We start from the raw sequence: 24,692 nt of genomic DNA, 5'->3' as shown, positions 1-24,692 counted from the left end.
ATCCTTCCATCAGCGTTTTAAACAAACCAATACAGGATTCTCAGACAATCCTCCAGTCTATCTACCCCAACCAATCTCGTCTGTCCACATGCTCAGCCCTCTACTCCATAGAACTTCCTAAAACCAACCACAAAAAAGGGAACAAACCTGAAAAAAAACAACAGTGTAGCTTGAAACATCGACACACTCCCGCATTAGAGTTTACCTCGTTAATCCTCCCCTGGTTCGAAGGCAGCTGGTTGATTCGAGCTTAAAACGCGTCCACGGTACTATCCGGTTAACGTTTGTTCTGGCTAACCACATTCGTCTCGACGAGGTTGCCTCAAAGCAGGGCGGTCTGCGAGCACGCTAGATGGAGGGTGAAGGGTTGGGCAATGCAATTTGTTGCAGGCGGAGTCCTTTAAAGAAGTGCATCTTATTACCAGCAGCCAGCAGGCAGACGAGAAACTCGCGCCCCCGTAAATAATGAGCGAGCCAACGTCGACGAGGCGAACTCGTTGTTGGCTGCTGTGTCGTTGCTGGGACACAAAAGTGAACCACGCCACGACTTCGTAGTCCTGGGATATTATTCGCAAGTAGGAGCTTTGGGGGCACGAACGGAATACGTCGTGAGGAAAAGGAGACGACGAGCGTCGCGACGCTACTTGAAGCCCCTTCATTGTAAGCGAACGACAATCGCGCCGAGTCACTCGCTCGAGCTCCAGCCCCGTTTTGAGTTCGTTTTCAATGGGGAATTATGGAATTACCGGTGCGGGAATGCGAGCCCCTGTCGCTTCGAGGGATTTCTTGTCTTGACGAAGGGTTTATGGCATTCGTACGGAAGATAGAGGTTGGTGATTTTGTTTTAGTTGAGAGTTTTGGCAGAGTGAGGTGGAGTATTTGTTGCGAGTGTATCTGCTAACGATGATGTAGGGATAGAATGTAGGGTAGAGGAGCAGAGTAGAATCGCGTATTTGCTGCGATGGTAGGAAGATAGAATCGCTTAATTGCCGAGATATTTTTAGCGACTTTAAAATAAGAGACGGTGAACTAAAGTCAATGACAGATGTCGAGCAAGTGTATTTTTCCCGATAAAAATTACAAATCACACCGATGAGAGAAATTTTGATCATTCAGTATCGTGAAACGTCTAAATTATTTGAAGATTAACGTTCGTATTAAAATACTTACATTTTCCACTATAATTTATTTCACTTGATCTCAAAATTCCTATCCTCAGTTCCTTCGAATTACATTTCCTCCGCTCAAAGAACCTCTTTACCACCCAGAATATATACCACCCAGTATATCCATTGAATAAAACCTATCCAAGTATCGTTCAACCCCCTTCCTCTGCTACCTCTCGAACTCTCTGAACCATAAACACAGCTGCGCCAACTACGAAAATACCGCGTAGTCGGACGCACATAATCATCTCCATAAATCCCGATGAACCACTTCATCGATCAGCCGAAGTGTTTCTCCACCCATCTTGCCGGGGTTGCAGGCGGATCTTTGCAAGTGTTCTCGGTGGAAGCCACGTAACGTCGAGCGGGCCGTACAACCGGGTAACCTCCTAGTCAATTAATTAACTTAACGACCTGCACGGTCCGCGCAACGGCACGCTTTAACGTCCCATAACTCGGGAAACGGATCGGCCGTGCTCTCTGAAAGAGGTGCGCGCTTATCGGGTCCGATCGTTGGCGAGCACGTTGTATGCCAACTTCGAAGAGTTTCGATTCCGTGTGCTCGAATCGCGAGAGGATAATCGGAAGACGAGGTCAACGACTCTCGAAACCCTTCTACGAAGTTATCGGATTCAGGACTCACTGTGTAAGCGTGTTGTGTGTATCGATGTGAGAGTCTGCGAGAGTGGTGAATCCACGAGAGAAAAGAGGGAAATGCTGGACGAAAACGAGACACAGAGGAGAACGAAGAGAGGTCGAACTTGGTAGAAGAGAAGGAATGCCATCAGATTTCTCTCGGTTCAATCGGTTTACCCCCATTGTGCTCGGTGTTCCTCGCTTTCAGATTACCGTGAATCGACCACCGACGCGCGTACACACACGTGTACGTATGACCGACAGGTTTAGTATCCTGCTGCTCCTTGAAAGGATCGATGCAATCGCTCGAATTATCTTGGACGTTCCTCTTGCTTGTGATCTTCGCGCATTCCGTTCGAGGATCCGTTACATTGTTCTGCGACAATGGACACGCGGCTACGTCACTATGAGAATTTATACGCTTCCCTATGTCCCAGGCAACGGCAATTGCATGGCCAGCAACGCTCGCGTATACGTGCATTTGCATTGTTTCACAATTTAATTTGGGAAGTTAATTTTTCATCGTTCTTTTCTAAAAATTAAATTACTGTCCAACGCAGGGCCAAAAAAGTTTTTTCTAAGTAGGATGAGTAGCTTATATTATAAATGTACAATGGAGACAATATAAAAGTGTCAAGGCTAACATTTGTCAAGGTCTACGCTTGACGTATAATTGTCAGCCGCTTTTTGAAGGATACAACCTGCTTCTTTTATCTACTTCTTAATGCTGTATTTAATAACAGCAATGCTTCTCTTGCAGAACCAGAACTGTTTCACATGAAAGATATATTTCGTTACGAAGATAAATTCTCTTAGCAACTTAGATCGAAAGAGTTCACAAAATCCACGTATTTCGGTTTGTTATATCTATATCAATAATCTGAACCAATTATCGTGAAAAAAAAGACAGCAGACGTGCTAATACTTAAATTTTTCTCAAAGAAAGAGTAATTTTTCTCAAACTCAACAAGATCGGACAAATTTTACCAAAAATTACGAAGAGGCTTATTAAAAGTATCTGAAAAGTATTTGAAAAATACAATTTTCAAGATTGGGAAACCAATAAAAACGAGAAGATCGAGGACAAAGACGTTCGAATAGCTGTCTGAAAATGAGCCGTCAATTAAAAGTATGAAACGGTGAACGACGAGTTGCCGATAATTCACGGATCGATTCGCCAAGGTTTTCACGATCCTCGCGCAACCTGTAACTATTAATTTCCTGTAAAATTACGGCACGGTCGTCGTTTGGAAGCGAGAGAAGCACGAGCTAGGAGCCACTTCTGCTACAGGTTCGCCTTCTCCTTCTCCTTTGTGGATCCTTCGTGCCAATATCCGAGCCATAATCGAGCGGTGGAGGATCAGCTTAATTCGTCGCTAACTCGATACATCGACGGGGCTTGTCAACAAGTCGGCCAAGTCATCATTTAATTATGTAACAAGGCGACCCGTAATTCACGGCCCTTCGGTTCTCAGCTATCCAAGTTGCTAATACAAAACGAAGATGCCACTTTGAGGCCAGGGGATGAGACTGGCTATAGAGATTCGAATTACCCTCAGCTTCGGTCGGAAAGTTGTATTTAGAACGTATTTTCAATTTTTCTCATTTTTATTCCAGTTATACTAAGTTAGCACAGTATTTAATGTATAACACAATATGTTGTACATAAATGATCGTAATTAAAGTCATACGAACTTTGTAATTTTAATGATTTCAGCAAAGTTTCTTTCAATTGCGGGATTTAACAGAATTTCCTCTCTTATTATCCTTCTTAAGAGTATATTCATTTCATACTTTAAAAACAATTACCGAAGAACAATGTGCTGTTACTTTCAACAAAGCAATAAAAAGGTCGCTGGTCCTTCTCTCAACTCAAAAACTTCCGTATAATTATTCCTCTCACTGAAAACAATCATTTCTGCCGATTTAATAACGAATCAGAATAATCCAGCCGATCTTTCAGGTATTCAACAACATTCAACGTTTCTCCGTTCTTATTTTTCTCTTAAAATTACAATGTCTCGTTCTCTCGAACAGCTTGCTAAAAAGTGTCAACGTTCGGTCTCTGTATTCGTTAAAAGCAGAGCAGAAAGAGGAGGAACGAAGCGAAAGAAGAGAATAACGGCAACGTGACGTAACTTAAACGGGGTGCGCGAAGACAAAGAAAAGAAAAAACAGTCGCGCTTCCTTAAATGGTCCTTGACGTAACTACGCTGCTCGGTTACGCGAACGAAGAGATATTGCGTTCGTGTGTTATACTCGACGAGGCGGCGTGTTCCCCCTGGCTGCTCGAGGATCGCATCGCCTGAATATTCAACAGCCTTTCCGAGTTACACACTATCCACCGTTGTTTGTGTAATGTAGGCTGCCTGTGTATGTGTGTACACGTGTGCGACGACCAGTTTGGCCGCTGCAAGCTCGCCTGCATAAACAGTCCGGCATCGATAGAAGCGTGGCTTTCGAGTCTCGGTCGTTTCATACCAATCTGGGTCACGCGTGCACGCAAAAACGCACACGTGCCGCGAGTATCTAGCAACTATACCTATATGCGACTATGATCGAACGGACTAGCTTGGAGGCAGACGAGATTTCTGGGAATTTTGGAGAATTTCGATGAGATTCATGGGTGAGACGAGATGATTCGAAAACGTTATTACAGGGAAACTTTAAGACAATCGGGTTGTAGATAAATTTTTATCCTTTCAACGTACAAACGTACGTTTCTTTTGGTTTGTCAATGGAAAATAATTAACCCCTGTCGAAGCAAAGATTCACTCTTGAATTACTGGTAGAAAAAGTTTTTACTTATATCAAGGACTGTTTCGAAAGTTTTACTTAAAAGATGATTACAGAACGATTTTATACAAATGTTATGGAACTCGATGCGAGATTTAATTTTCTCGCAGACTCGTCTGTTTCATTCGTTGGAAGTATCAGGATGTGTTTAAAATGTTGGCAAGCGATTAGCAATCTCAAGAGTCTCGTTTAGAATATTCAAATATCGATCTGAATATCGTTATGACTTTCAACTACTTCAACATTTATCTTTGTGAGATTAAACGTATTACAATAACGTGCAATGTTGTAGAAATCTATACAACGTTGTGGAAATTACTATACATGTAGAGTGAATTAAAGAGGGATTGAAAGGGCACAATTTTCAAATGTTCTTGTGAGAAACCGCAGGATGCGTATTTTGCTCGATAAACAGACTTCCTCTAAGAAACGACGTTTAATTAATACGAATTCGAATTCTCGCTTTGACATGGCCCTTGCAAATATCTTCAAAGAGATGAAATTAAATGCACCGACTGAGCTGGATGTGTTCGAAAATCAGTTTACGTTATTCGCGTCGTACGCAGCGCGTGTGTTTAATTATTAATGTTCAGGAGATTCACCGCGATGTAAATTAACAGAGAATGTTACGGACGTAGTCGTTTCTACATTTATTCTAGAGCCGTCTGTACCTGAGCGAAACGTTTGAGCATTTAACCGGTTATATGCAAACAGACTTAACTGAATTATTATATTCCCAATTACTCTTGGTTTAAGTTAGATGGTACAAAATTGTCGAGATACCAATGCTTAATTTCTATCAAACATAGTTTATATTCTTTGAGACAAATCTCATAAACTTGAAATTTACAAATTTGATAATATAACAAAGAGAAGATATTAATTACAATTCTTTTATTATACAATATTATTGTGTAATTTGCTTATGTTTATAGTTATTAAATTGATATATTTAAAATTATAATCAAACGAATAGAACTATTACAATCACGTGATAAGATTATGAAAATTTCACTGTTAAATAGTTTGTAAATAAACGAATAAATACAGCAAAAATAACACTAGTTTGAAATATCGGAATATACAAATCAATAGTAGGAAAGAGTCATTTTTACTTTTCATATTGATTGGAGCTAAAAGTGATAGAACTGAATTGCAGATTGAGAGGTTTCGCTCCAATATTTCTCTTGACTTTGTTCACAAATTGGGAATAGAAATTAAATCGAACACGGCTAACGAAGCGGATAGTACCGAAATGGCCTTGAACTTTTGGCCTAATTCGGTTGTTACACAGATACGCTTCCGCTAAGCTGCGTTAGGTCCGCAAAATACAAGAACATAAACCAGCAATTAGTCAACGATGGAATAATAATTATTCACAGTTTATCGTTCTATCATAATCGTCTAAGTTACACCAATCCATTATACTAAATCACATGTATAAAAAGGTGTTCCTTCTTTGTAAGTAGAATACAATGAATTTAAAACCTCAAACGAACGACGAAAAATTAAGAATCAAACATCAAAAAATCGAAGTTCAAAGTGTAAAATTGCTAGTTTAAAATTCTGAATGGATTCAAAATGTTGTATTTGAAGTTAGAAATTCAAGATTAAAATGTCCGAACAATATCATGTAGTTTGAAACGTCCTTTCTTTAACTTTCCAAAGTTAATTAAAGTTAATTGTAATCAACTATATTCTCTACTCGTTTCAAGTTTACGATCGTGTTGAAATCCAAACGTTTGAGTTTCGATGGCTGCGATTGCTACCCTTCGGAAAAAAGCTAACAAATGTTACACGTACAGAACACACGAGACATAAGCAAAAAGGAAAGAATTTTCTCCGAGAAATATAGGTACGAGGAAACTAAAACCGCAGAAAAAAGAAACGAGACGAAAAAAAGATTGTAACATCATAGAACGCAGGAGCACGCGGATCGTAAACGAAAAAACGAAAAGCAGAATGCCTAGGGAAACAAGAGCGATAAAAAGTAAAGTACATGTGGAACAATAGCCGAGTAAAAACATGAAACGAGAGAATAAAAGGAAACCGGTTCGGTAAGCTGGCGTAGATTTTGTGGACTTGCGGTTTCGCGAGCACACTTCGTTGGCTATCGATCGACATTCTAATTCGATCGTCTGCATGTCGCTAATGAACTGTTCTTTCGTTTTCCGCGATTTCATTGAAAATTCTCTTTGCAGTCAGGGTCCCGACGAGTTAATAAAATTGTCAAACGAACGTCACCGGGGACGCTGATCGGACCGAGCGGCGATTCACCTCTGACGTTAAAGCATGTTTCGAGTTCTCACTTCTCTTATCTCGACGTTCAGCGTGAATCCAACTGTGGAACGACTTCTTTTATATTTCAAACGTTGAAAGAATACTGTAATCACGAGCTTAGCTTTGAAAGACTGAGAATTCGATTTTTAATTGAAAGAAAATTGTTCGTGATAACGTGTTAGTAAGTCAAATGATCTATCGCATAGAATTTTAATTGCAAGTATTCGACTGACATGTTTATTCCGCTTTTACTTTGTGACTTTTGTTTGTGACTAATCATGGGATTCTATAAGCAATGAAAAAGCTTACCTTTAGAGTATTTTTTAAAGTAAACTATAAAATCTGGATAATATGTTTCTTTAATAAAACTGTTATTAAAGAAAAGCTAATGTTAGTTGATGATTTCTTCATATACGAAATATGAAAACATTGATACATAATTCTTTCGTTGAATTATGCAAAAAGTCATAGCATATGCGCTCCCAATATTAATTTTTAGTTATTTTTAACTATATTTAAAATGTGATGAAGTATTTATATATATTCAGAAATTAGACTGACCAATCCCATAAATTGAGAAGAGAAACTAAGCCACGTTCTTATAGACATTATTGTTTGAAATTCACTTTAGGTTTTACTATTATTACGCTAGTTTTGTCACGAGAAATGAACCGAAGGAAGTAAGCCAAGTCAAGATTCTTCATAATTGAACATTGACCTTGTACTTGTCTGATGAAATTGAGAAATTTATTGAAAGGGGAATTGCAGCAGTTCGGCTTTCGAAAAACTCATACATCGAACTAAAACAACTAAATGAAAAAGATATGCAACGTTTAAAAAATAACAACTCTTCTACCTGGCATTGCTGTGGTCCCTGTCGGTTGGGCGACGAAGCCTTCGGTCTTGCTTTCTTCACTCCCAACTTTCCAGGTTCACCAGCTCCAGGTCTCGATTCCTCGCTGCTCCCTGAAACCAAAGAACAGATCTGTCAGCTGCTAACTTCCTTTCACCGATGTACATATATCTCGATGAATCAAAATATACCCTCCAGTGAAAATCGCACAATGACCACGCGTATAAGAAATCTTTCTTCCTGTTCTTGTTGATCGACGACGAAACCATTACTTACACATCGAGCCGATGTTTCGAGATTCCCGATCGAAAATTTCTTGCGACACCTCGCGAGAGATTTCGCTCTTACACGCGCGTCAGTTTCTTCGTACGATCGAGAACGTTCGATAGAACCGAGCGGGTGTTTCTTCGAAGCTTCGACTTATCGAAGATTGATTGCCTGTCGCGTCTCTTTTTGCGATCAGTAGACAAGATATACTTAATGGCCGATTGGCCCGTCACCACCGATCGATTCCACCACGAAGAAACGATCTAGAGTATCGATTGGCTACGAGTAAAAAATGTCTGACTTGTTTCAGATATAGAGATTCTTTTTTGGACAGAGCTCTTCCTTTTATACGCTTCTATCGTAAAGTATTTTTTTTCTGAATTGATATTGAATTAGAGGCGTATTAATAAAATATTTTATTGAATGTAGTGAATCAGATAACCTGGCGCTTTCACGTTTACAGGTTCACACTTCTGTCAAAGATATCATAGCAAAAGTACTAAGGAACAGTTCGATGAAAATTAAATTCTATTCACTAGACTAGACTAGATGTTTATTCGACAAACTTAAAGACGCAAAGATGTATAGGATATACATAATATACGGTGTACAAAACTACATGAACAAGTAGTCATTGCAGTATTTAGTAGGTAAAGCAAATTTCTTGTTCCCATCTCTTCAATTATGTATACAAAAACAGGAATTTGCAAGAACGCCCGACCGCTAACTATTAATAAAGCCAACAAAAGCACGCTGTTTGCTATCAATGTGGTCCACCAATTCTCCATTAAGAATCGTTAAAATAAAAAAGGAGAAAACATCCCTCTTTGATAACAAGAAACAATGTTTGCACAGTCGCGAGAAGGATATTTGCATGAAACGGTAACGAACCGCGAGACTCGGGAACTAAACACTAGGTTGCCTCGTATCCGTTTACGGGACCATTGTATCTTTTGACGATAATAACACAGTTCGGCCTTGAAAGAGAGGTGGACCGGTGGATGGTCTGCCACGATGGAGTTTGCTCGAAGAAAGGGAGCACACTGCGCAAAGTCCCTTGAGTCCGCGACGACATTTTCAATTATGGCGGACACATCACAAAGAACAAAATGGAGAGGCCTTCTCTGACCGGAGATTGTACTTGGCAAGCCTCATTTCCGGCCGAGGAACAGCCCTACTCCTCCGATTTACTTTCAAGGAGAAACATGCTCTCTCTTCTCTCCTCTATCACTCCCCATTGCTCTTCGTTGAATCGTCGTTGCTGGTTCAGCCACACCTGCGTTCATCTTCCTTCGTATCTGGCCAGTTTCCTCTCTCATCCTTGTTTCATGGCGAATCTAATTAATGATTGTTCCAAGAACGACCGTTGCGCCGGAATTCTACAAGTACGGATCGCTCTACTTTATCTTTAGCTACAAAAAGAGCAGAGAGAGAAAGGAAGAGAGAGAGAAATGGAAGTCTTGCGTAGGATCTAATTATTATCGTATCAAGTAGTCGAAAGAACACATCTCCCGCTATAAATGTGGCTGCTGTTTCTCTTTTCAAGTTTGAGATTAAGACGACGAAGCTTACGATGGCAATTGATGAATATTAACTGATAACGATAATTGTCTTATTATTATATTTACACAAACGAAAATGAACCGCAGCGACGAAAGTTTCCATTGAATTAATCGTATCGAACATTCCGAAACTCGTAAAGTAGAGTTTACGCAGGATGTTTATGCAATATCATACTCATATCGTCATACAACAATTCTCCTTTGCGAACAGCGTCTTCGAAGAAGAATATCTCTTCAACAACACCTTTGTCTGTAACATCATAACTTGTAAACTACCCTTCGATACAACGAGTCAACACAACCCTAGTACCACCCATCATCTGTATCCAAAAACGAATCCAATTTCACGATGTTGAACAATCAACGCATCAACTCTCGAGCGACCCTCCCATGTACCGTAACGCAAACAACCCGAGCGGATGCTCGTGCCGGCCATCTTCGGAAGGGACGATGGGTTCTTCGCGAAACTTCCCCGTCTTAAAATAAAAGATTCCTCGTCGAAGCCGCCCTAAGTACACGCGGCTCCGCTTTCTTCCCATCCCGTGAAACTTTTTTCGCCGCTGTCCCGGAAGTCAACGGGGCGCAGCGACGAGGTAAACAAGTCGCTTTTCATCACCTTCGATGGAGCCGTATTTACCGGAAGAAGCTCTTCTCTCTCTCGCGTGCGAGCTATCTCGTCTCAGCGACGCAAACATCGGACGGAAGATAAATGTGTATACAGCGAACTTTAATAATTTTGTCTTCGAGCGTGTCCCCACCCATGACAACGACGATGACGACGACGTCGGGCGACATAGGCGACGCCTCGTGACGTCGAATTCACCGTTTAATAGATTCCTCTTTCGGCGGCACAGCCACGGTTTCATCCGGCCGCAATTTAATAAATCAACGGCTCTGTCTTTGATGCGGCGCATACCAAGCGAATTTGATAAACGAGCCGCGCCTCGCGTCCTCCGCGAGTAATTCGCTCGACCGAAACTGAATTCGGCGCCGACGCCGCGGAATTTTCAATCCTCTCGTCCGTAGCCTTTTCAACGACCCCCTACCTCCAATTATAGTTTATTTGAGCCAGCCACCGACTAATTTTCCATCGCTTATACAGGCAAGAATTCGCGGTCTGGTCTGATCGATGGTTTGGAAAGCGACTGCGATGAAACGTGCCGAATTACACGGAAAAAGTAGTTGTTTCGAGTGGAGATTACGGGGATTTATGGGATGATAATTTGTTCTTAGGCCTTGAATTATAATTTTGAATTATACTTGCATTACGGATTATGAATAAAATATGAAAAACGTAGATAGCCAATAGTGACTCTTAGCGATTTGCGAGAATGTATTCGCCGACGGTCTAGACAGCTTCATTGGGAAGGTATCAGCCTGGTAAGAAGAAAATCCGGGTTCGAATCCCGAATCCTCGAATCCAGCAAACCGATCCGCCGATAATATTTATTCTCCCCATAGAATGATAAATTGTATTTCCTTATTATCGGAATTCAACGTTAAATCCGATTTTATTCGCTGTAGTTATGAGATCCTGCATTATCAAAGTAGACTGTTACACTGCTAGATCGTATGTAACGAGTACCTATCTGGTATAACAGTAAACCAAAAACTCGCATATTTTTAATAATTGCAAAACCCACAAATTCCGAATATCAGTCACTTTAAATGAATGGTAGTTCTAGCATTAAAAAGTGCTAACTTCAAACTCAACATCGCCCCAGAATCTGACATCGGAAATCCAAAAAAAACCTCGTTCTCAGATACGCTTGCAACCACCATCGTTCAACTTTCTTCCCATTTCCCATCGACGATCATCCAAACCAAATTAACCAAACCATCATCTCGATCGATTTCCAAATCGGTCCAACATCTATCATCCTCGAAGAATATCGACTCGACTCGTTCGACGGTACTTAATTCGCGAGCACACGGAGCAGTTTCGCGCGGAGCCGCAGGCAGACCCATGGAGGATCGCGCAAATATAACGCCTCCGCGATCGTCGGTTTAACGTGTGTATGCGTAAGCCGCGCGCAGAAGGTGTCAGCCGCAAGCGGAGATCCGCGGGCGGTGGGCGGGATGCGTTTGTAATTCCATTTACCACGTAAGTGGGTGATGCAACGCGCAGACGGCATGCTTAATAAAGTGTACTTAACCGAGTACGCCGAGCTGGTACACGACCCCGTCACGATTGCATTCGCCTCTCGCACATCCGAGGGCGACGGAGTTTCGCCCTTCCCTTCCTTGCGGCTGTAGCTTGTCTCAGAAAGCGAAGCGTCACGATGACGACGTCGACCGCCAGGACGAGTGCGCATAATTGCATAGCCGATCGTGGCAAACACGCACGTGTTATCTTCTCTGCAACCATCTTCTGATATCTTCTCTGTACTGTGACATTTTAAATGCTCCTCCGGGAATGGTTTCGCGTTAACGCTAAGGTATTTTGATATCGCGCTAAGTTGCAGGTCTTGTTCAGATTGAACGTGTACGATAGTCTTTTGCAAAAAAAATTTTGTAGCCTGTAAAATTAAGAACTTCAATGGCGAGATAGATACTCAGAAATAATCGATATAAGTTGCTTTCTAACTTTTGTCTAGGTACATTTTCAAAATTTTACTCCAATTAGGAAGCTTTATTCTGACTGATCTATCCTCCTTATGTAGATCTTATGACCAATATCGAAATCCATTTCCTACAAATCTAATGTTATGTACACAATCATACAATATATAATATTATATTTTTTAAATTTCCTCCCTTTCATTACTTCTCATCGTAAAGCATCGGCCATTTCAAATAACTGAATATTAATGTTTCTAAAAAACAAAAGAAGAAGGAATCAATGTACCACTGACTTGAAAAGTACTACGTAGTTGGAAATGCATTTATCACGGTAACCACATGGTACAGCGGAGTCGTAATTTGGAACACCTATCTTTTAATTGTCGTTCTTCGTTCTACTGCACCGTTAAAAGTTTAACGAGAGCGTTGCGATGCATTTTAATGGGTGGTCCAGCGCTCGTCACCCGGGGAGTGGTTAATTGGTAACAATATGCGAGCAGAGTAATACATTCGCGATTGGCCAACGTTGTTTGGTCGGTCGGTCGGTCGGTCGCATTTCATTCGCGTCCCTTTGGGTTTGCCTGTGTCTCAGAAAGCGAAGCGTCACTCCTCGGCTCCCGTGCATAATTGCATCGCTAATTTTACTAGACAAATACACGGTCTCGCAGCCGCGCGTATACTTAACAGGCCACAGAGGACGCGGCAATTGTACAACAGCTCAAAAACCGTTTAATATTCATACGGCCGGGTAACTCGCTCCTGTTGCGATTAACTTGCCAGGATATCTCGTAGAATACGTTCTGGGAATATTCAGAAATAAACGACGTTCCTTGTCTGTTTTAGTCCATCTTATGCGACATATGTATATTTAGATGGCTTCGTAGTATAGTTTTGCGTTTCTCGATACGTTAATGCGATCATTCTTGTTCTTTCTACGAATTTATAAAATTAACCGTGATTTAATTAGATGTCTCTGTGTAATTTTCGTACAATTACTTAGTAATTTCAATACGATCAACGAGTCGAAGCTATGAGTTTGCGATGTGTGACATATTCAATAATTGGAGTAGATGTATCTGCGTTATATTATTTTTGGATCGATGCTGTATTGATCTTTGCATGATTCCTTATCGTATTATTAAACTGTTATTTGGAAAGTGCGAAACCCTTCTGACTCTTAACACGATGACTAAGATAATTATAAAAATGATTATCAAACATCTTCTTTTCATTTGTTCTAACAAGTAACACATAGTCAAATGATCCTACGTATTTTTTCGCTGAAATGTTTCGCTGGTTCGTTTGATAGCGACATGTCGTTACGTCGTTCAGAGAAGAAGGACGAGACTTTAATTAAAGCAAATGGAGCAATAGGGCTAACAGATGCCGGAAATTTTGTATTTTCTCCGCGGTGCCGTTGCTGGTCTTAATTATTCGGCCCTTCGAGCACTTTACAGATCATGCAAAACATCGTAGCCGTGCATGTCCGCTGTGCAACGATAATTTTTCACGCGTTCTGCCGCATTAAGCCGTGACCTGCAAAAATGTCGGAACGCTGAAAATGCAGCAACCCTATCCCATCATAATCCCTTGTGTCGCGGTTGGAATAAATAATGCATGAGAAATAATTGTCGGTAGCGCGCTTTTCGCGGCAGCCTCATTTGTCGCTAAAGTTTGTCCATGAATTCCCAGAGACAAAGGGAGGGTCGAAATTGTCAATACTGACAAATCTAATTTTCCTTTCCTTTGTCAGAATTTGAAAAATCATAAATGCTTTAAAAAATATTTCAAACGTTAAGAATTGTTTCCTCTCTTTCTATGCTACATATTATTATATGTTTAACAAACCAAAAGAGAATTTTTCATTTCTGGATGTAGAGTTCGATAATTGTTGTTACTTCTGTACAAAATATAAATGCCATTTATTCCATGAGATATATACGAATACTACTTTGGAACTATTAGCTTGAAGTTAAATACTACGGCTAGAACATAAACTTGTGATCTTTTATGTTCTAACGACAGGATTACCCAAAACAGAGTATCTGATAGTTAATTTAAAAAATGATGAACCATAAATCATGAAACTTGCATCGATTCTCAACTTCAAGTAACGATTGAACATGTTATCAAACATATACTCATCTGATTCCTTTAAAATCCCATGGATATATATCTATCAAACAAAATTTCAGCGAGGAAGGAAGATAATATTTGTCCATTGAGAGATTAGGAGGTGTACGATCTAACTTACATACTGCAATAGCCCATTTCGGAATTACTTATCGTTTCTCAAAAGGTGGCCAACCGGGAATGGCACGTTGATAAGTAGAGAACGGAGATGAAGATATTTGTAGAGAATAGGTAATTTTAGCCAGTAATTACCAGCCGCTGATAATTCCTTGATTGGTAACGGGAATTAGAGGTAGAATCTAATTATCTAGCATTATCGTTAAATCTGATCACTGACGGACCTGTGGTCCCCTGTAGTGGCCTCGCCTTGCTATGTTAAATCCCTGAAGCCAAAATCGATTTCACCAGCGTCGTCCTCCATACCCAACTACAACTTCAACATGGTTATTCAAAAGTACGCCGTTTATTTGGATGACTTTGTCGCTTTCTCTTCATCCAGTGGAAAAAGGTTATCCGATATGATAACCTCGACGGACGCATGGGAAAAAGAAAGACGATGTTTCGTACGTAAGCTACGTTTGTTCACTCGTCCGTTCGATTTGGTCGCGAATGGTCGATTGATTTTCCGGCCGGAATATACGTATTTCCACGTCAAACAGACGGATCTATAAATATCCGGCTTTCCAAATATCGCCGATATTTACATTCCGCGGATTTGCACAATACGCGGACACTGAAAACAGCTCGCGTTTATAAATGTATCGCGAGACACGAACACAGTTTATGTAAGAAACGATAGTATAATTAGGAACCCTGAATCATGGGAAGGGCATCGATGAAGGATGAGTGACGAAGAACCTCGGAATAATTCTCTCCTTCAGTTTTAATAAATATTTTTCAACCTTTTACCTTTCACTTGTTTAATCTACTAATCTAAGATGCATAATATGAAATATTATTGAAGAAAAATTGGATTCTTAAAAAATTGGTAGAATTCAGAATTTAAGAAAAGTCCGGAGAATTTTTGAAACACAGTGGCCCGCGAGGGTATTTGAACAGTTATCGTATGGTTCGTGTGCAACTGTATATCACTTAATTTTCATGATTGAGTATTTGTATCGTCAGAATATTACGTAAAAATTCAAACTTATCGTTGTAACGGAATAAACATACACAAAGCGAGAGCTTTTCACAGGGAGAGAGCTTAAAATGATACGTATATTGGATAAACATGGAAAACGTTAAACAGTAGAAAATATATTTTAGAGGCTTTACAAATATTGCAAATGACGAGACTGGAGTTTCGTCGATGCCGTAAATTAATCAGTATAGTGCGTTGGTAAACTTGATGGTATCGATTAAACCTTCGTAAAATTGTACGAACGAGTGGTTGGCAATTGTATGGTTTTATCGTGGCAAGAAAAAAGCAAAAAAAAAAAAAAAAAACTGAGAAAAGAAAGGGAGGAACAAAATAGAGTCCCTGGCGAACGAATGTCGAAACACAGAACTTGCGAGAATTTAACACGCGCGGAAAGTTTTCTGGCCCGAATACACGTGCACCTTTTACGAGGATCCATAAAAGGCTGCAGTGAACCTTAACGACTGCATAATGAAAACGGTGCGTAAACCGTGAAAAGAGGCCGCTACGGGTCCCTTGACCTGTTTTTCGAACAGAAAAAGCAACCCTTCTCTTGAAGTGGTCCCTACCGTAAAAAGTATAAACAGATGTATAAAGCGAAACGATTCCGTGTAACAACTTGTAGTATCTTCTTTTACGATTAAAGCTTGGATACCGGTCACCGTTTCATGTCTCCTTTAAAATACAGTATTCGTTATTGTGTTTTTCTACGTGAGATCTTGATTGACGCAGAGGTTAACTATCTCGCGAAGATAATAGTAGTCATGTATTAATGACAAATACAAGAGAGAAAAAAAAACAATATATTTTATCGACATTCTTAATTTGTGAGACATGTGCATCTTGCTGAAATATTTATTCAGGGAAAAAATAACTATTTTACGTGAATATTTACGTACATAGGAAAAGACAACATTATATGTAGTCGCGAATTTGTGATGTCATTCTACGTAAACAGCATCTGTTTGACCATTGCAATATTTACTTACATTTACCAAGCATCATGAAAGATTTATGTAATAGAATTCAAGTAACATATAGAATCTGAAATTTCGCAATACTATCGATAACTGTTGATTTTTAAGTCCATTTCATTGGAAAGTTTTGATATGTTAATGTTTTTTAATTGCGATACGCGACGTTTCAGCTTTTCGATGATTTCCAAGAACAGATGAAACTGAATTGCAACTTACGATCATGACCGTATCCAATTAAAACGCGAACAAAACACCATTGACGTAATTCTCGGGCACGTGAAATACAATATTCAACAAGAAACGAATGATGCAAAACTTTCGATCAATAAGTGTATTTTGCGTGCGAGGTTTCACGGAAAATACGCGATAGAGTAATAAAAATATCTGGCTATAGAATACACATTTTAATTAGTCCACACCGCGATATTACGTATCGCTAAAATCGAACTGAATCATTTCGTGTTGCACATTGAAAAGAAAAACCTATTCGCGGTTTCGTCGCTTGACATTTTTATAATTACGCAGACAGGTAATATTGTACCGTGGAACGGGAAGGTTCACAAAAGAGTTCGGTGGAAATATTGGTATGGTTTGTATATTGATCAAAATTTTAGATCGTGGCCAATTTCGTATTATTCTTTGCAACTTTGCTGCACAATAACCACAAACATTTGCAGAGTTAAAGAAAAGAGTCGGAATATCGTGTAGATTTTTCAAAATATAATTCCAGATTTAAAGAATTACGGACTAAGAAAATCCATTTTTTATTGTTATTACAGATATTTCCAAGTCGTCGAATATTCGATAGTTGTTTAACAGCTTTTCAAGAACAAATTAAAACAGAATCCCGATCATTGCGTCTCTAGAAACGCTTACAGCATCTCGTTGACAGTTCTTCGACGTTCTATGCTGATCGATCGTCTCAATGTCGAGTATCCGCAGCATCTCCATCTGCATTCACGATGCATCTATGCAATTAAACGTACAAAAAGACACGTGCACGGAAGAGGCACTTGCGACTGTGAATGAATGCGCTGGTACACATGTGTGTTGGAGTACGGACTCGAGCGTTGAGTATGAACACGCGTACTCCTGAAGTGGGCCATCATTCCGCGCTGCAGATGCACACACCGTTCGCTAAATGCATGTTGCAATAAACATGAAAATGCGATTCTGCGTGTGGATGCAGGGAATTCCGCGCGCGATATGCATTCCAGCTAGGTATCACGAGGAGAATCTTTCCGTTTCAATGCGCTAACGTGTACGTAGACCAACGCACTGGTCGTTCCCTGGTCTCATTTAACGTTGAAACGATCGTCGTTGAGAGCTCAGAGAGACGAGGATTTTTTTATTCCTGGATCAATATGCCTTTTGTTCTTAGAATAGTTAGAAATTGTTAAAGGACGAATGAAAGATTTGGGCCATTATTTACCGCGAGTAATTAACGTCTAAAAGCATTAAAGATGCGCAGATGGGTCGACTGCTTGAAATTAGAATGGGTGAGAAAAATAGTGATGGGTCACACTGTTTAACCCTTAGATAGGTACAAACGAAATTTTTCTGAGAAATCTTAATATAATTATATGTATTTATTTATGCTATTTGATAGTAGTAATACTATAAGTTATATTACTTAATAAATTATACTGCTGTAATTATATATATGAATAAAATTATATACATTATATAGAGTATATTTTAATTTCCTACTATTTTCATCGTTTAAGAGTTACGATAACAAAATTCCTACAAAAGTAACAGAATAGCGACAGTGATCGAGTTATGGAATGATGTCAAAAATACGCGATACTAGACATTCTCCCTAATTTAAAATTCATCGCAGTCCTTTGTTTTATTACCGAGCGTCGCGTACAGCCTGATCTGTCGTTTTTGAATTTTGCCAGGTCGTAAATTCTGGTTAGCTGACGACGATAAATCGGAGAGGTTGACTTATGTAAAATTAATCTCAATAACTCGGGTTGAAACTGAAAAATTCTTGGTTCGAGCAACTGACGCTTTCAACGTGATATCTCTGCAGCTATATTTCAAAAGCTGAACAAATTCATAAATTCGCGTATCCTATGTGCCACGTTACGTGATGTGCAAGCTATTGTTGTAATTTTGGTTGGAAAATGTTTTTGAAAAAAAAAGAGCGGAAAAAGCATCTAAAAACTACCAATTCCGCTGGAATGCGTTTTTCACTACAGCGTTATTTAGCAGGAACAATGTCCAGTGAAAAGAAAGATATTTATGCCTGTTGGAAGCGAATAAAGGCCACCGGCAGAAGTATTTCTTTTAACAAGGCGTTAGCGATGCAATTTGAAATTGTTCAGGCTGTACCATTCAGAACTGCGTTCTTTGTGGCAACGCGCGAAAACGTATTTTCCCGTGCGTTCCTATATTTATTCGTGGCAACCCTTCCGCCAACTTCTTCTTTTTTTCCTGCAAGCGCCGCTTACTTTTACCGCGGCTCGACCTTCTTTTACAGAGAGCACTTATATTTTTAATTCCCCTTTATGTTTTCATCGCCGCCATCCCTTCAAACCCTCCACCTCTTCCCTTTTTATTACTGTGGCCGGGCTTTCGCTTTAATTTTTAATCCGCGCTGATTCCGGAATACCCGCGCAACGAAAATTCCAAAGTTTCCCGCCCGAACACTCTGCCGACTTGCCCGAGCCTCCTTCTTTTTTACGGCCTATGAAAATAAGTAGGGAACCGCCGTGCCTACGAAGAGCACGCGTTCAAACTGAAATAAAAGCGGAGACAGCTGAAAAGGAGATGATGTAACCGAGTAACATGATAAAAAGTCCCGCGGAATATTCGCCGTTCTTGTTTGGCAACGATTCGACCGTCGAATGTTTTGAACGAAAGATATTTAACGCTTTTGCATTTAACGCTGCAACGAAAGCTGAAGATCGTTCACTGTGGAAATATTTATTTTGACAAATGGAAAGATAGCTTTGGGAAGGTAAAAGTTGAAAATCACTTGAATGTAGTTATAACTACGTCGTTTCTTTAATCACGAGAGCGCGAAAGTACGAAAGTTAAATTTCGTAGCTCGCATCGAATGGTATCGTTTCACGCAGGAAGTAGATATTCTCGAAGATGTTACTTCCAGCGGCCGAGCACAAGGCAATCTCGCTACTTCCGCAACGTCGCTTGTACAAGCAAACACACCTTCCACGACGAACATATTGCATATAACGGCCAGCTAACGCAACTTTCGATATCAAAAGGAAAATAATATCGAACATTGGTTTCCTTCTCTTCCTCGTCTCGAAGAGGCATCACAATGATAGATATGAGGGAAAGTTCTCAAATATAATATAGAAGAAGGTACATCAACGTGGAAATGATTAAAAAGTAAAATTGAAAAACGATATACGATTTGAATAAAAAAAACGGTAAAGTTTTGCAAAGAATTTGCATAGTTTTCTTAAGAAATCTGTGCAGCTTTCGAAATTAATTTACATTTTATATTCCATCGTTTAGTATTGCAAACATAATATAGCGATAAATTTGTATTATTCTAAGAGTATTCGCGAATAAAATAAAATTTAAATATGACAAACATATAATTTGCTGATTTATCTCGATGATATATAAATGGTAATTATTTAAGGAAAAAACGTTATGAATTGATAGATGCGTCAGTGTCAGAATATGAAAGGTAATATTATAATTAATTATCATCAAAAAATAGAGGGAAAATATCGCGTATACATGCATCTAAATATACCTAAATATTCGAGCCAGTATTTGATGGATATTCATCGTTTCGTTGCACTTTTGTGGTAATATATATAGATATATTTCAGCTCTTTCACAAGAACGTGGATCGTTGCGTTATACGAAGAATCCTTTTCACTTGAGCAAACAACAGAACGTTTATTTGTTCCGATACAATTTCAAATCGCTGTTTATTTTCAATACACTCCACCAAAACACGGAGGTACGCGCATACAATAAAAATAACATCTAAAAATACATGTACATCGGTGACAAGGTATAAAAAGAATATTTGTACAAATGCACATGATTTTTTAAACATTTGTTGCAAAATAGGTCGAGCATCGTACTATTATTATTCATTCGCGAATTAATCAAGATTATGACAATTGTCAAACGTTCAAAATACGTTTTTATAGATCAAGATTTTTTTATCGAAACTCTAACCCTTTGAAGATTAAATTATATTTTGTACAATGTTATGGAATACCTAATAATTCATCATGTTTTAAATTTTATCTACATTTTTTTCATTCGTTTCTGCATTGGTAAAATATTAAGGAGATTTTTACGTAACAAGTGGTTAAAATGTTCAAAGAACACTGCACTAAAAAATATTCCTATACCACAAATGCGCACGCATTTTCAAACGAACCACATTAAAATCTCACTCTGCGTTACTCGCCAACTAAATCAATCAACGAATTCTTCCGATAAAACAATGTATAAACATGTTTGTACTCTGCGCTGGGAGAAAATGCTCGTTAAAGCTCCAGCTATGGTCAGTCAATATTAATAGCGGCGATCGATGATGCATGAAATGTCTACGTCACGAAGGGCCAGAACGATTTAAAATATTCACCAAAGCAATCGTTTACGGTTTGCGCAGTGATCGATCGCGAGCCCGAGCAGGACCAGGTGAAAACAATTCGTCGTCAGCCGGTTGTCAGTAGTCTCATGGTATTTCGCGACATCTTGTCGACTGGTAGAAACTAGCCGAAAATCCATCCTGTCCGAAACCACCGTACCATGAAAGTTTCCCCCCGGCGAAACTCGATAAGTACACGTTTACATTTGTAAACTTAATCCTATACAATGGTGAATATTTTGGTAGAATTTCATTTTTTGACTGTTTTAAATTAATTGTTAATTTAGATTAACTTTCTAATAATTTTTAATTATCTTTTTAAATAATACTTGGACATTTGTAGAAACAGTATTATTTTTCGTAAAAAATGCCCCTTGCTAATAGTATTAGTATTAATACTAAGTATCCTTAGTATTTTCCGGTTATACTACGCGTTTCCACTTCGTACTACTTCGTTTCAACAACCGTTTGATCTTTAATTAAAGCTCAGGTAAAATTGACTTCTTCACTTTCTCATAATCCAGTCGTTAAGTAACTGGGTCGAAGAAAATAATCTTGGATTTCAAATAACGTCAGCCCTGGTGAGTTTTGTTGAAGGTGTAAAATTGCGATGGAAGTTTTTTCTAAGCAGATTACGAATTCGATGGACGTTTCGTGTGACGTCCGTAGGAATAACGCTATTAATGATTACAACATAAGAACATGAAATTTGTTCTTCTTCCCTTCTTATAAAATCCTACTAGATATAAATTCTCGAAATGATCGAAGAAACGGAATCCGCAACAGGTGAAACCAGGCCAGATTTGGCAATCTCCTACAATATCTTGAAAGAAACCACCTTTGGGGTGGTTTTACTTAAATTCAGTTCAGAAGGAACAAACTTGCACGAGCCGTGTCGGGTATATCACGACTAACCCAATTGTTTTATCCCGTGGATTTCACAAGAAACTTACCAGCCAGTGAATTAACAATCCCGTACTGCACGGTGCGGGGCAAGAAACGATCTGAAGTCATAAACGTGTGTTGGCGTTTGTCCTGGTAAAAAGCTACGCTGACGTTCCGGGGCAGAGGTAATGGATACGAGGCCGGAGCCAATGGCGCAAAATCGTGGATCGAGGGCAGGTCTGGCGATAGATAGTTGGGCTTTTTATCAACGGTCTGTGGAATATATTGCGGGAAGATGGAGAGAATCGTTAACGTCCACTATCGTTCCCTTACACGACGCTATCAATCAACTAGAAGGAAAATAAGTATCGCGCGACTGACTGCGCTTAGTTCATCCCTGTCGATGCTCTCGGATAAAGTTAGGCGACTGTGAGATCACAGCGATACCTCTGTAAAACCAGATAATCTTCGCGACACACGGCATGTTTATGTAAGAAATAGAGATGACAGTTCTTTAATCTTATTTGGAGATTTAAGCTGCCATTGTATCAATATGACAACGAATGAGAGATTATGTTGTAAAGCTGAGGGATGGATGAGTTAAAAATATGTCAGTTGTTTTAAATGGACAGAGATATATAGAGATACCCTATCTTGTAGATTTATACATAAATTAGATTTGAACGTAGGAGAAATGGAAAGTATTAATTCAGGGGGTGGGGAAGTGGGATAGATAACCGCTTCTTCCAAGGACGAAGGTAATTAATTGTTTTCTTAATTGATTCTTACTAATAAATTCGAGCAGCAGTGTCTACAGATATAATTAATCATACTGTTGTTACGTTTTCTCGGCTCTTAATCTCTTTCTATCGTGACGTATATATGTATAATTTATTTAATAAGTTTGGAGAACGAAGATATTACTTTAAAACGATATTTCTTGATGACGTTACTAGACGAATGTATAACTGTGTTTGTAAAAATAAAATAAAGTAATAACGAGAGACATTTTTAGATTAAGTTTTCTATATCTTTGTTGTTACTACGCGTTATCCTTTACCGGAAGATTTAAATTAAAAAATATTTAACTAAAATTATTGCAGTAATATTAAATTGATACGAACGTCGCAAGAAAATTAAATAATTCTAAACGTAGCATCGCAACACAATAATTGTCATAATTACCACATCAATATCAACGTTCGGAGCACGCTCGACATTCTTCACTCCCAAAGGGGATGGAAATTTCGTTAATTCGGAAAACGGCCGAAAGCTGACTTCCTGACAAAGACTGGTATCTTGATTTAATCCGCGCTTCGATGCTAATTAAATTAATTAACATAGCGGAACAATACGCAGCGCTGGATGGTCTTTTGTTCCATCGCAGCTTTGATCAAGAATCTCCCTTTGTGGAATCAAACCGACGATTGTATCTGACGTTTGATATTCAATTTTGCGTTTCCATTTTTAGCTGAGGCTCCATGTGAAGAAGCTCACCCGATGCTTTCTTTCTCGACGCTTCACTTTTGTGACCAATTCCATTTCATCGTGGATGTGAAGCATTGTTAAACAAGACTATATCGTAATTATTTTTCTTTTAATATTTCACGTGCAACGCGAATAGACCGTTGTTACACTGCGAATCTTTCGACTTTAATTTAACGAAATTGGGACGTTCCGTATTAATTGCTTTTTTTTATGAAGGCAGAGGGGATAAAAGAGATCGAGTTAGAATTATTTGAATGGTATTAATAAATCCGTAAATTGATACGTAGCGGTTCGATAAATTATAATTAACGAAGCTTTCATTCAATGAATTTTATTAGGCAAAGAACAAAATTCTATGCGATCAACATAATACTATGCCTCTTCGAACAAAACGAATACTCATTTTTTAAAGAATCGAAATATTTCCAATTACTGAAGCGTTCTTTTGTTAAAAAACATTAACGACTTCCTATCTATCCCTCGTTTTATTTTTAGCCATTTTAAAAATTGCAATTTTTGTTCTTTCTGCATCTCGAACTTCTTCGATCTCTCTTTACAAATGGCCTTCTCGTTCGGCTTTCCATTTTGACACTCAAAATATACAACTAATTGCAGTATCAAACTAAAAGTACAGGATTTTTTTCTGCATCTGGCATTTTATTTTAAATTCGCGATATAAATTTTCTGCTCGCATTTCAATTGCTACCCTCTACACAACAGTTTCCAGCCAACTTCAAAGCTCTAGAAACACAATGGTTCCAAGGTATTCAACGTTATCTTAAAATACAAGTAAATCGTCGGAGAATCACCCAGCCTAAAATAAAGGGTAAACGCAACAAAGCTGTGATGTCTCTAGAAACGCGATAAAAAAAAAAAAAAAAAGAAAAGAAAAAGAAAACCCTCGAGCCCAACATCCACGCTTCCAAAACCATCAATCCGAAACTCAACCGTTCGACAAGCACTCCGCCGTTTTCGTCAAAGCATTTTCAGCTGGCGTATCGTTTATTTCCGCAAAAACCGTCGTCGTCTGCGTCGGCACGGAGTACATCTCTGCCATCGAAATACCGTACGCCTCGAGTGTATTTCGAACGAAACGTCGCCGTGGAGAGGAGAAACGAAAGAAACAAAATACAGCGACAAATGGAAGAAAGCGGGGGAAAAAAGAGAATGAAACGAAGGAAAAGAAAAAGTAGAAGGGCGGAAATCGAGGGATGGAATGGAGAATCGAGCAGAAATGGGATGTAGAGAAAAGAAATAAAGCCCGGTGGTGGCGTCGCGATACCGGCGGCCAATAACGCTCGCGGACCATCCCCGCCGTTAAAATCGCTTAAACCATTCCCCTCCGTGGGCTA

The 24,692-nt window shown here is 39.2% G+C and overlaps 1 protein-coding gene across 5 annotated transcripts in view; it reads right to left on the bottom strand.

Annotated features, from left to right (window-relative positions):
• The window catches only part of LOC126921658 (uncharacterized), a 570,126-nt gene that overhangs the window by 137,431 nt on the left and 408,003 nt on the right, over positions 1 to 24,692 (bottom strand). For all 5 annotated transcript variants that reach the window (XM_050733370.1, XM_050733366.1, XM_050733368.1 and 2 more), the window contains one exon: positions 7,735 to 7,844. In XM_050733370.1, coding sequence (XP_050589327.1) covers positions 7,735 to 7,844 — 110 coding nt within the window. The remainder of the gene's footprint in view (positions 1 to 7,734; positions 7,845 to 24,692) is intronic.

Source organism: Bombus affinis, chromosome 11, assembly GCF_024516045.1.
Source record: "Bombus affinis isolate iyBomAffi1 chromosome 11, iyBomAffi1.2, whole genome shotgun sequence".
NCBI lineage: Eukaryota > Metazoa > Arthropoda > Insecta > Hymenoptera > Apidae > Bombus > Bombus affinis.
The sequence above is the reverse complement of the archived record's forward strand: the minus strand, read 5'-3'. Positions and strand labels throughout refer to the sequence as shown.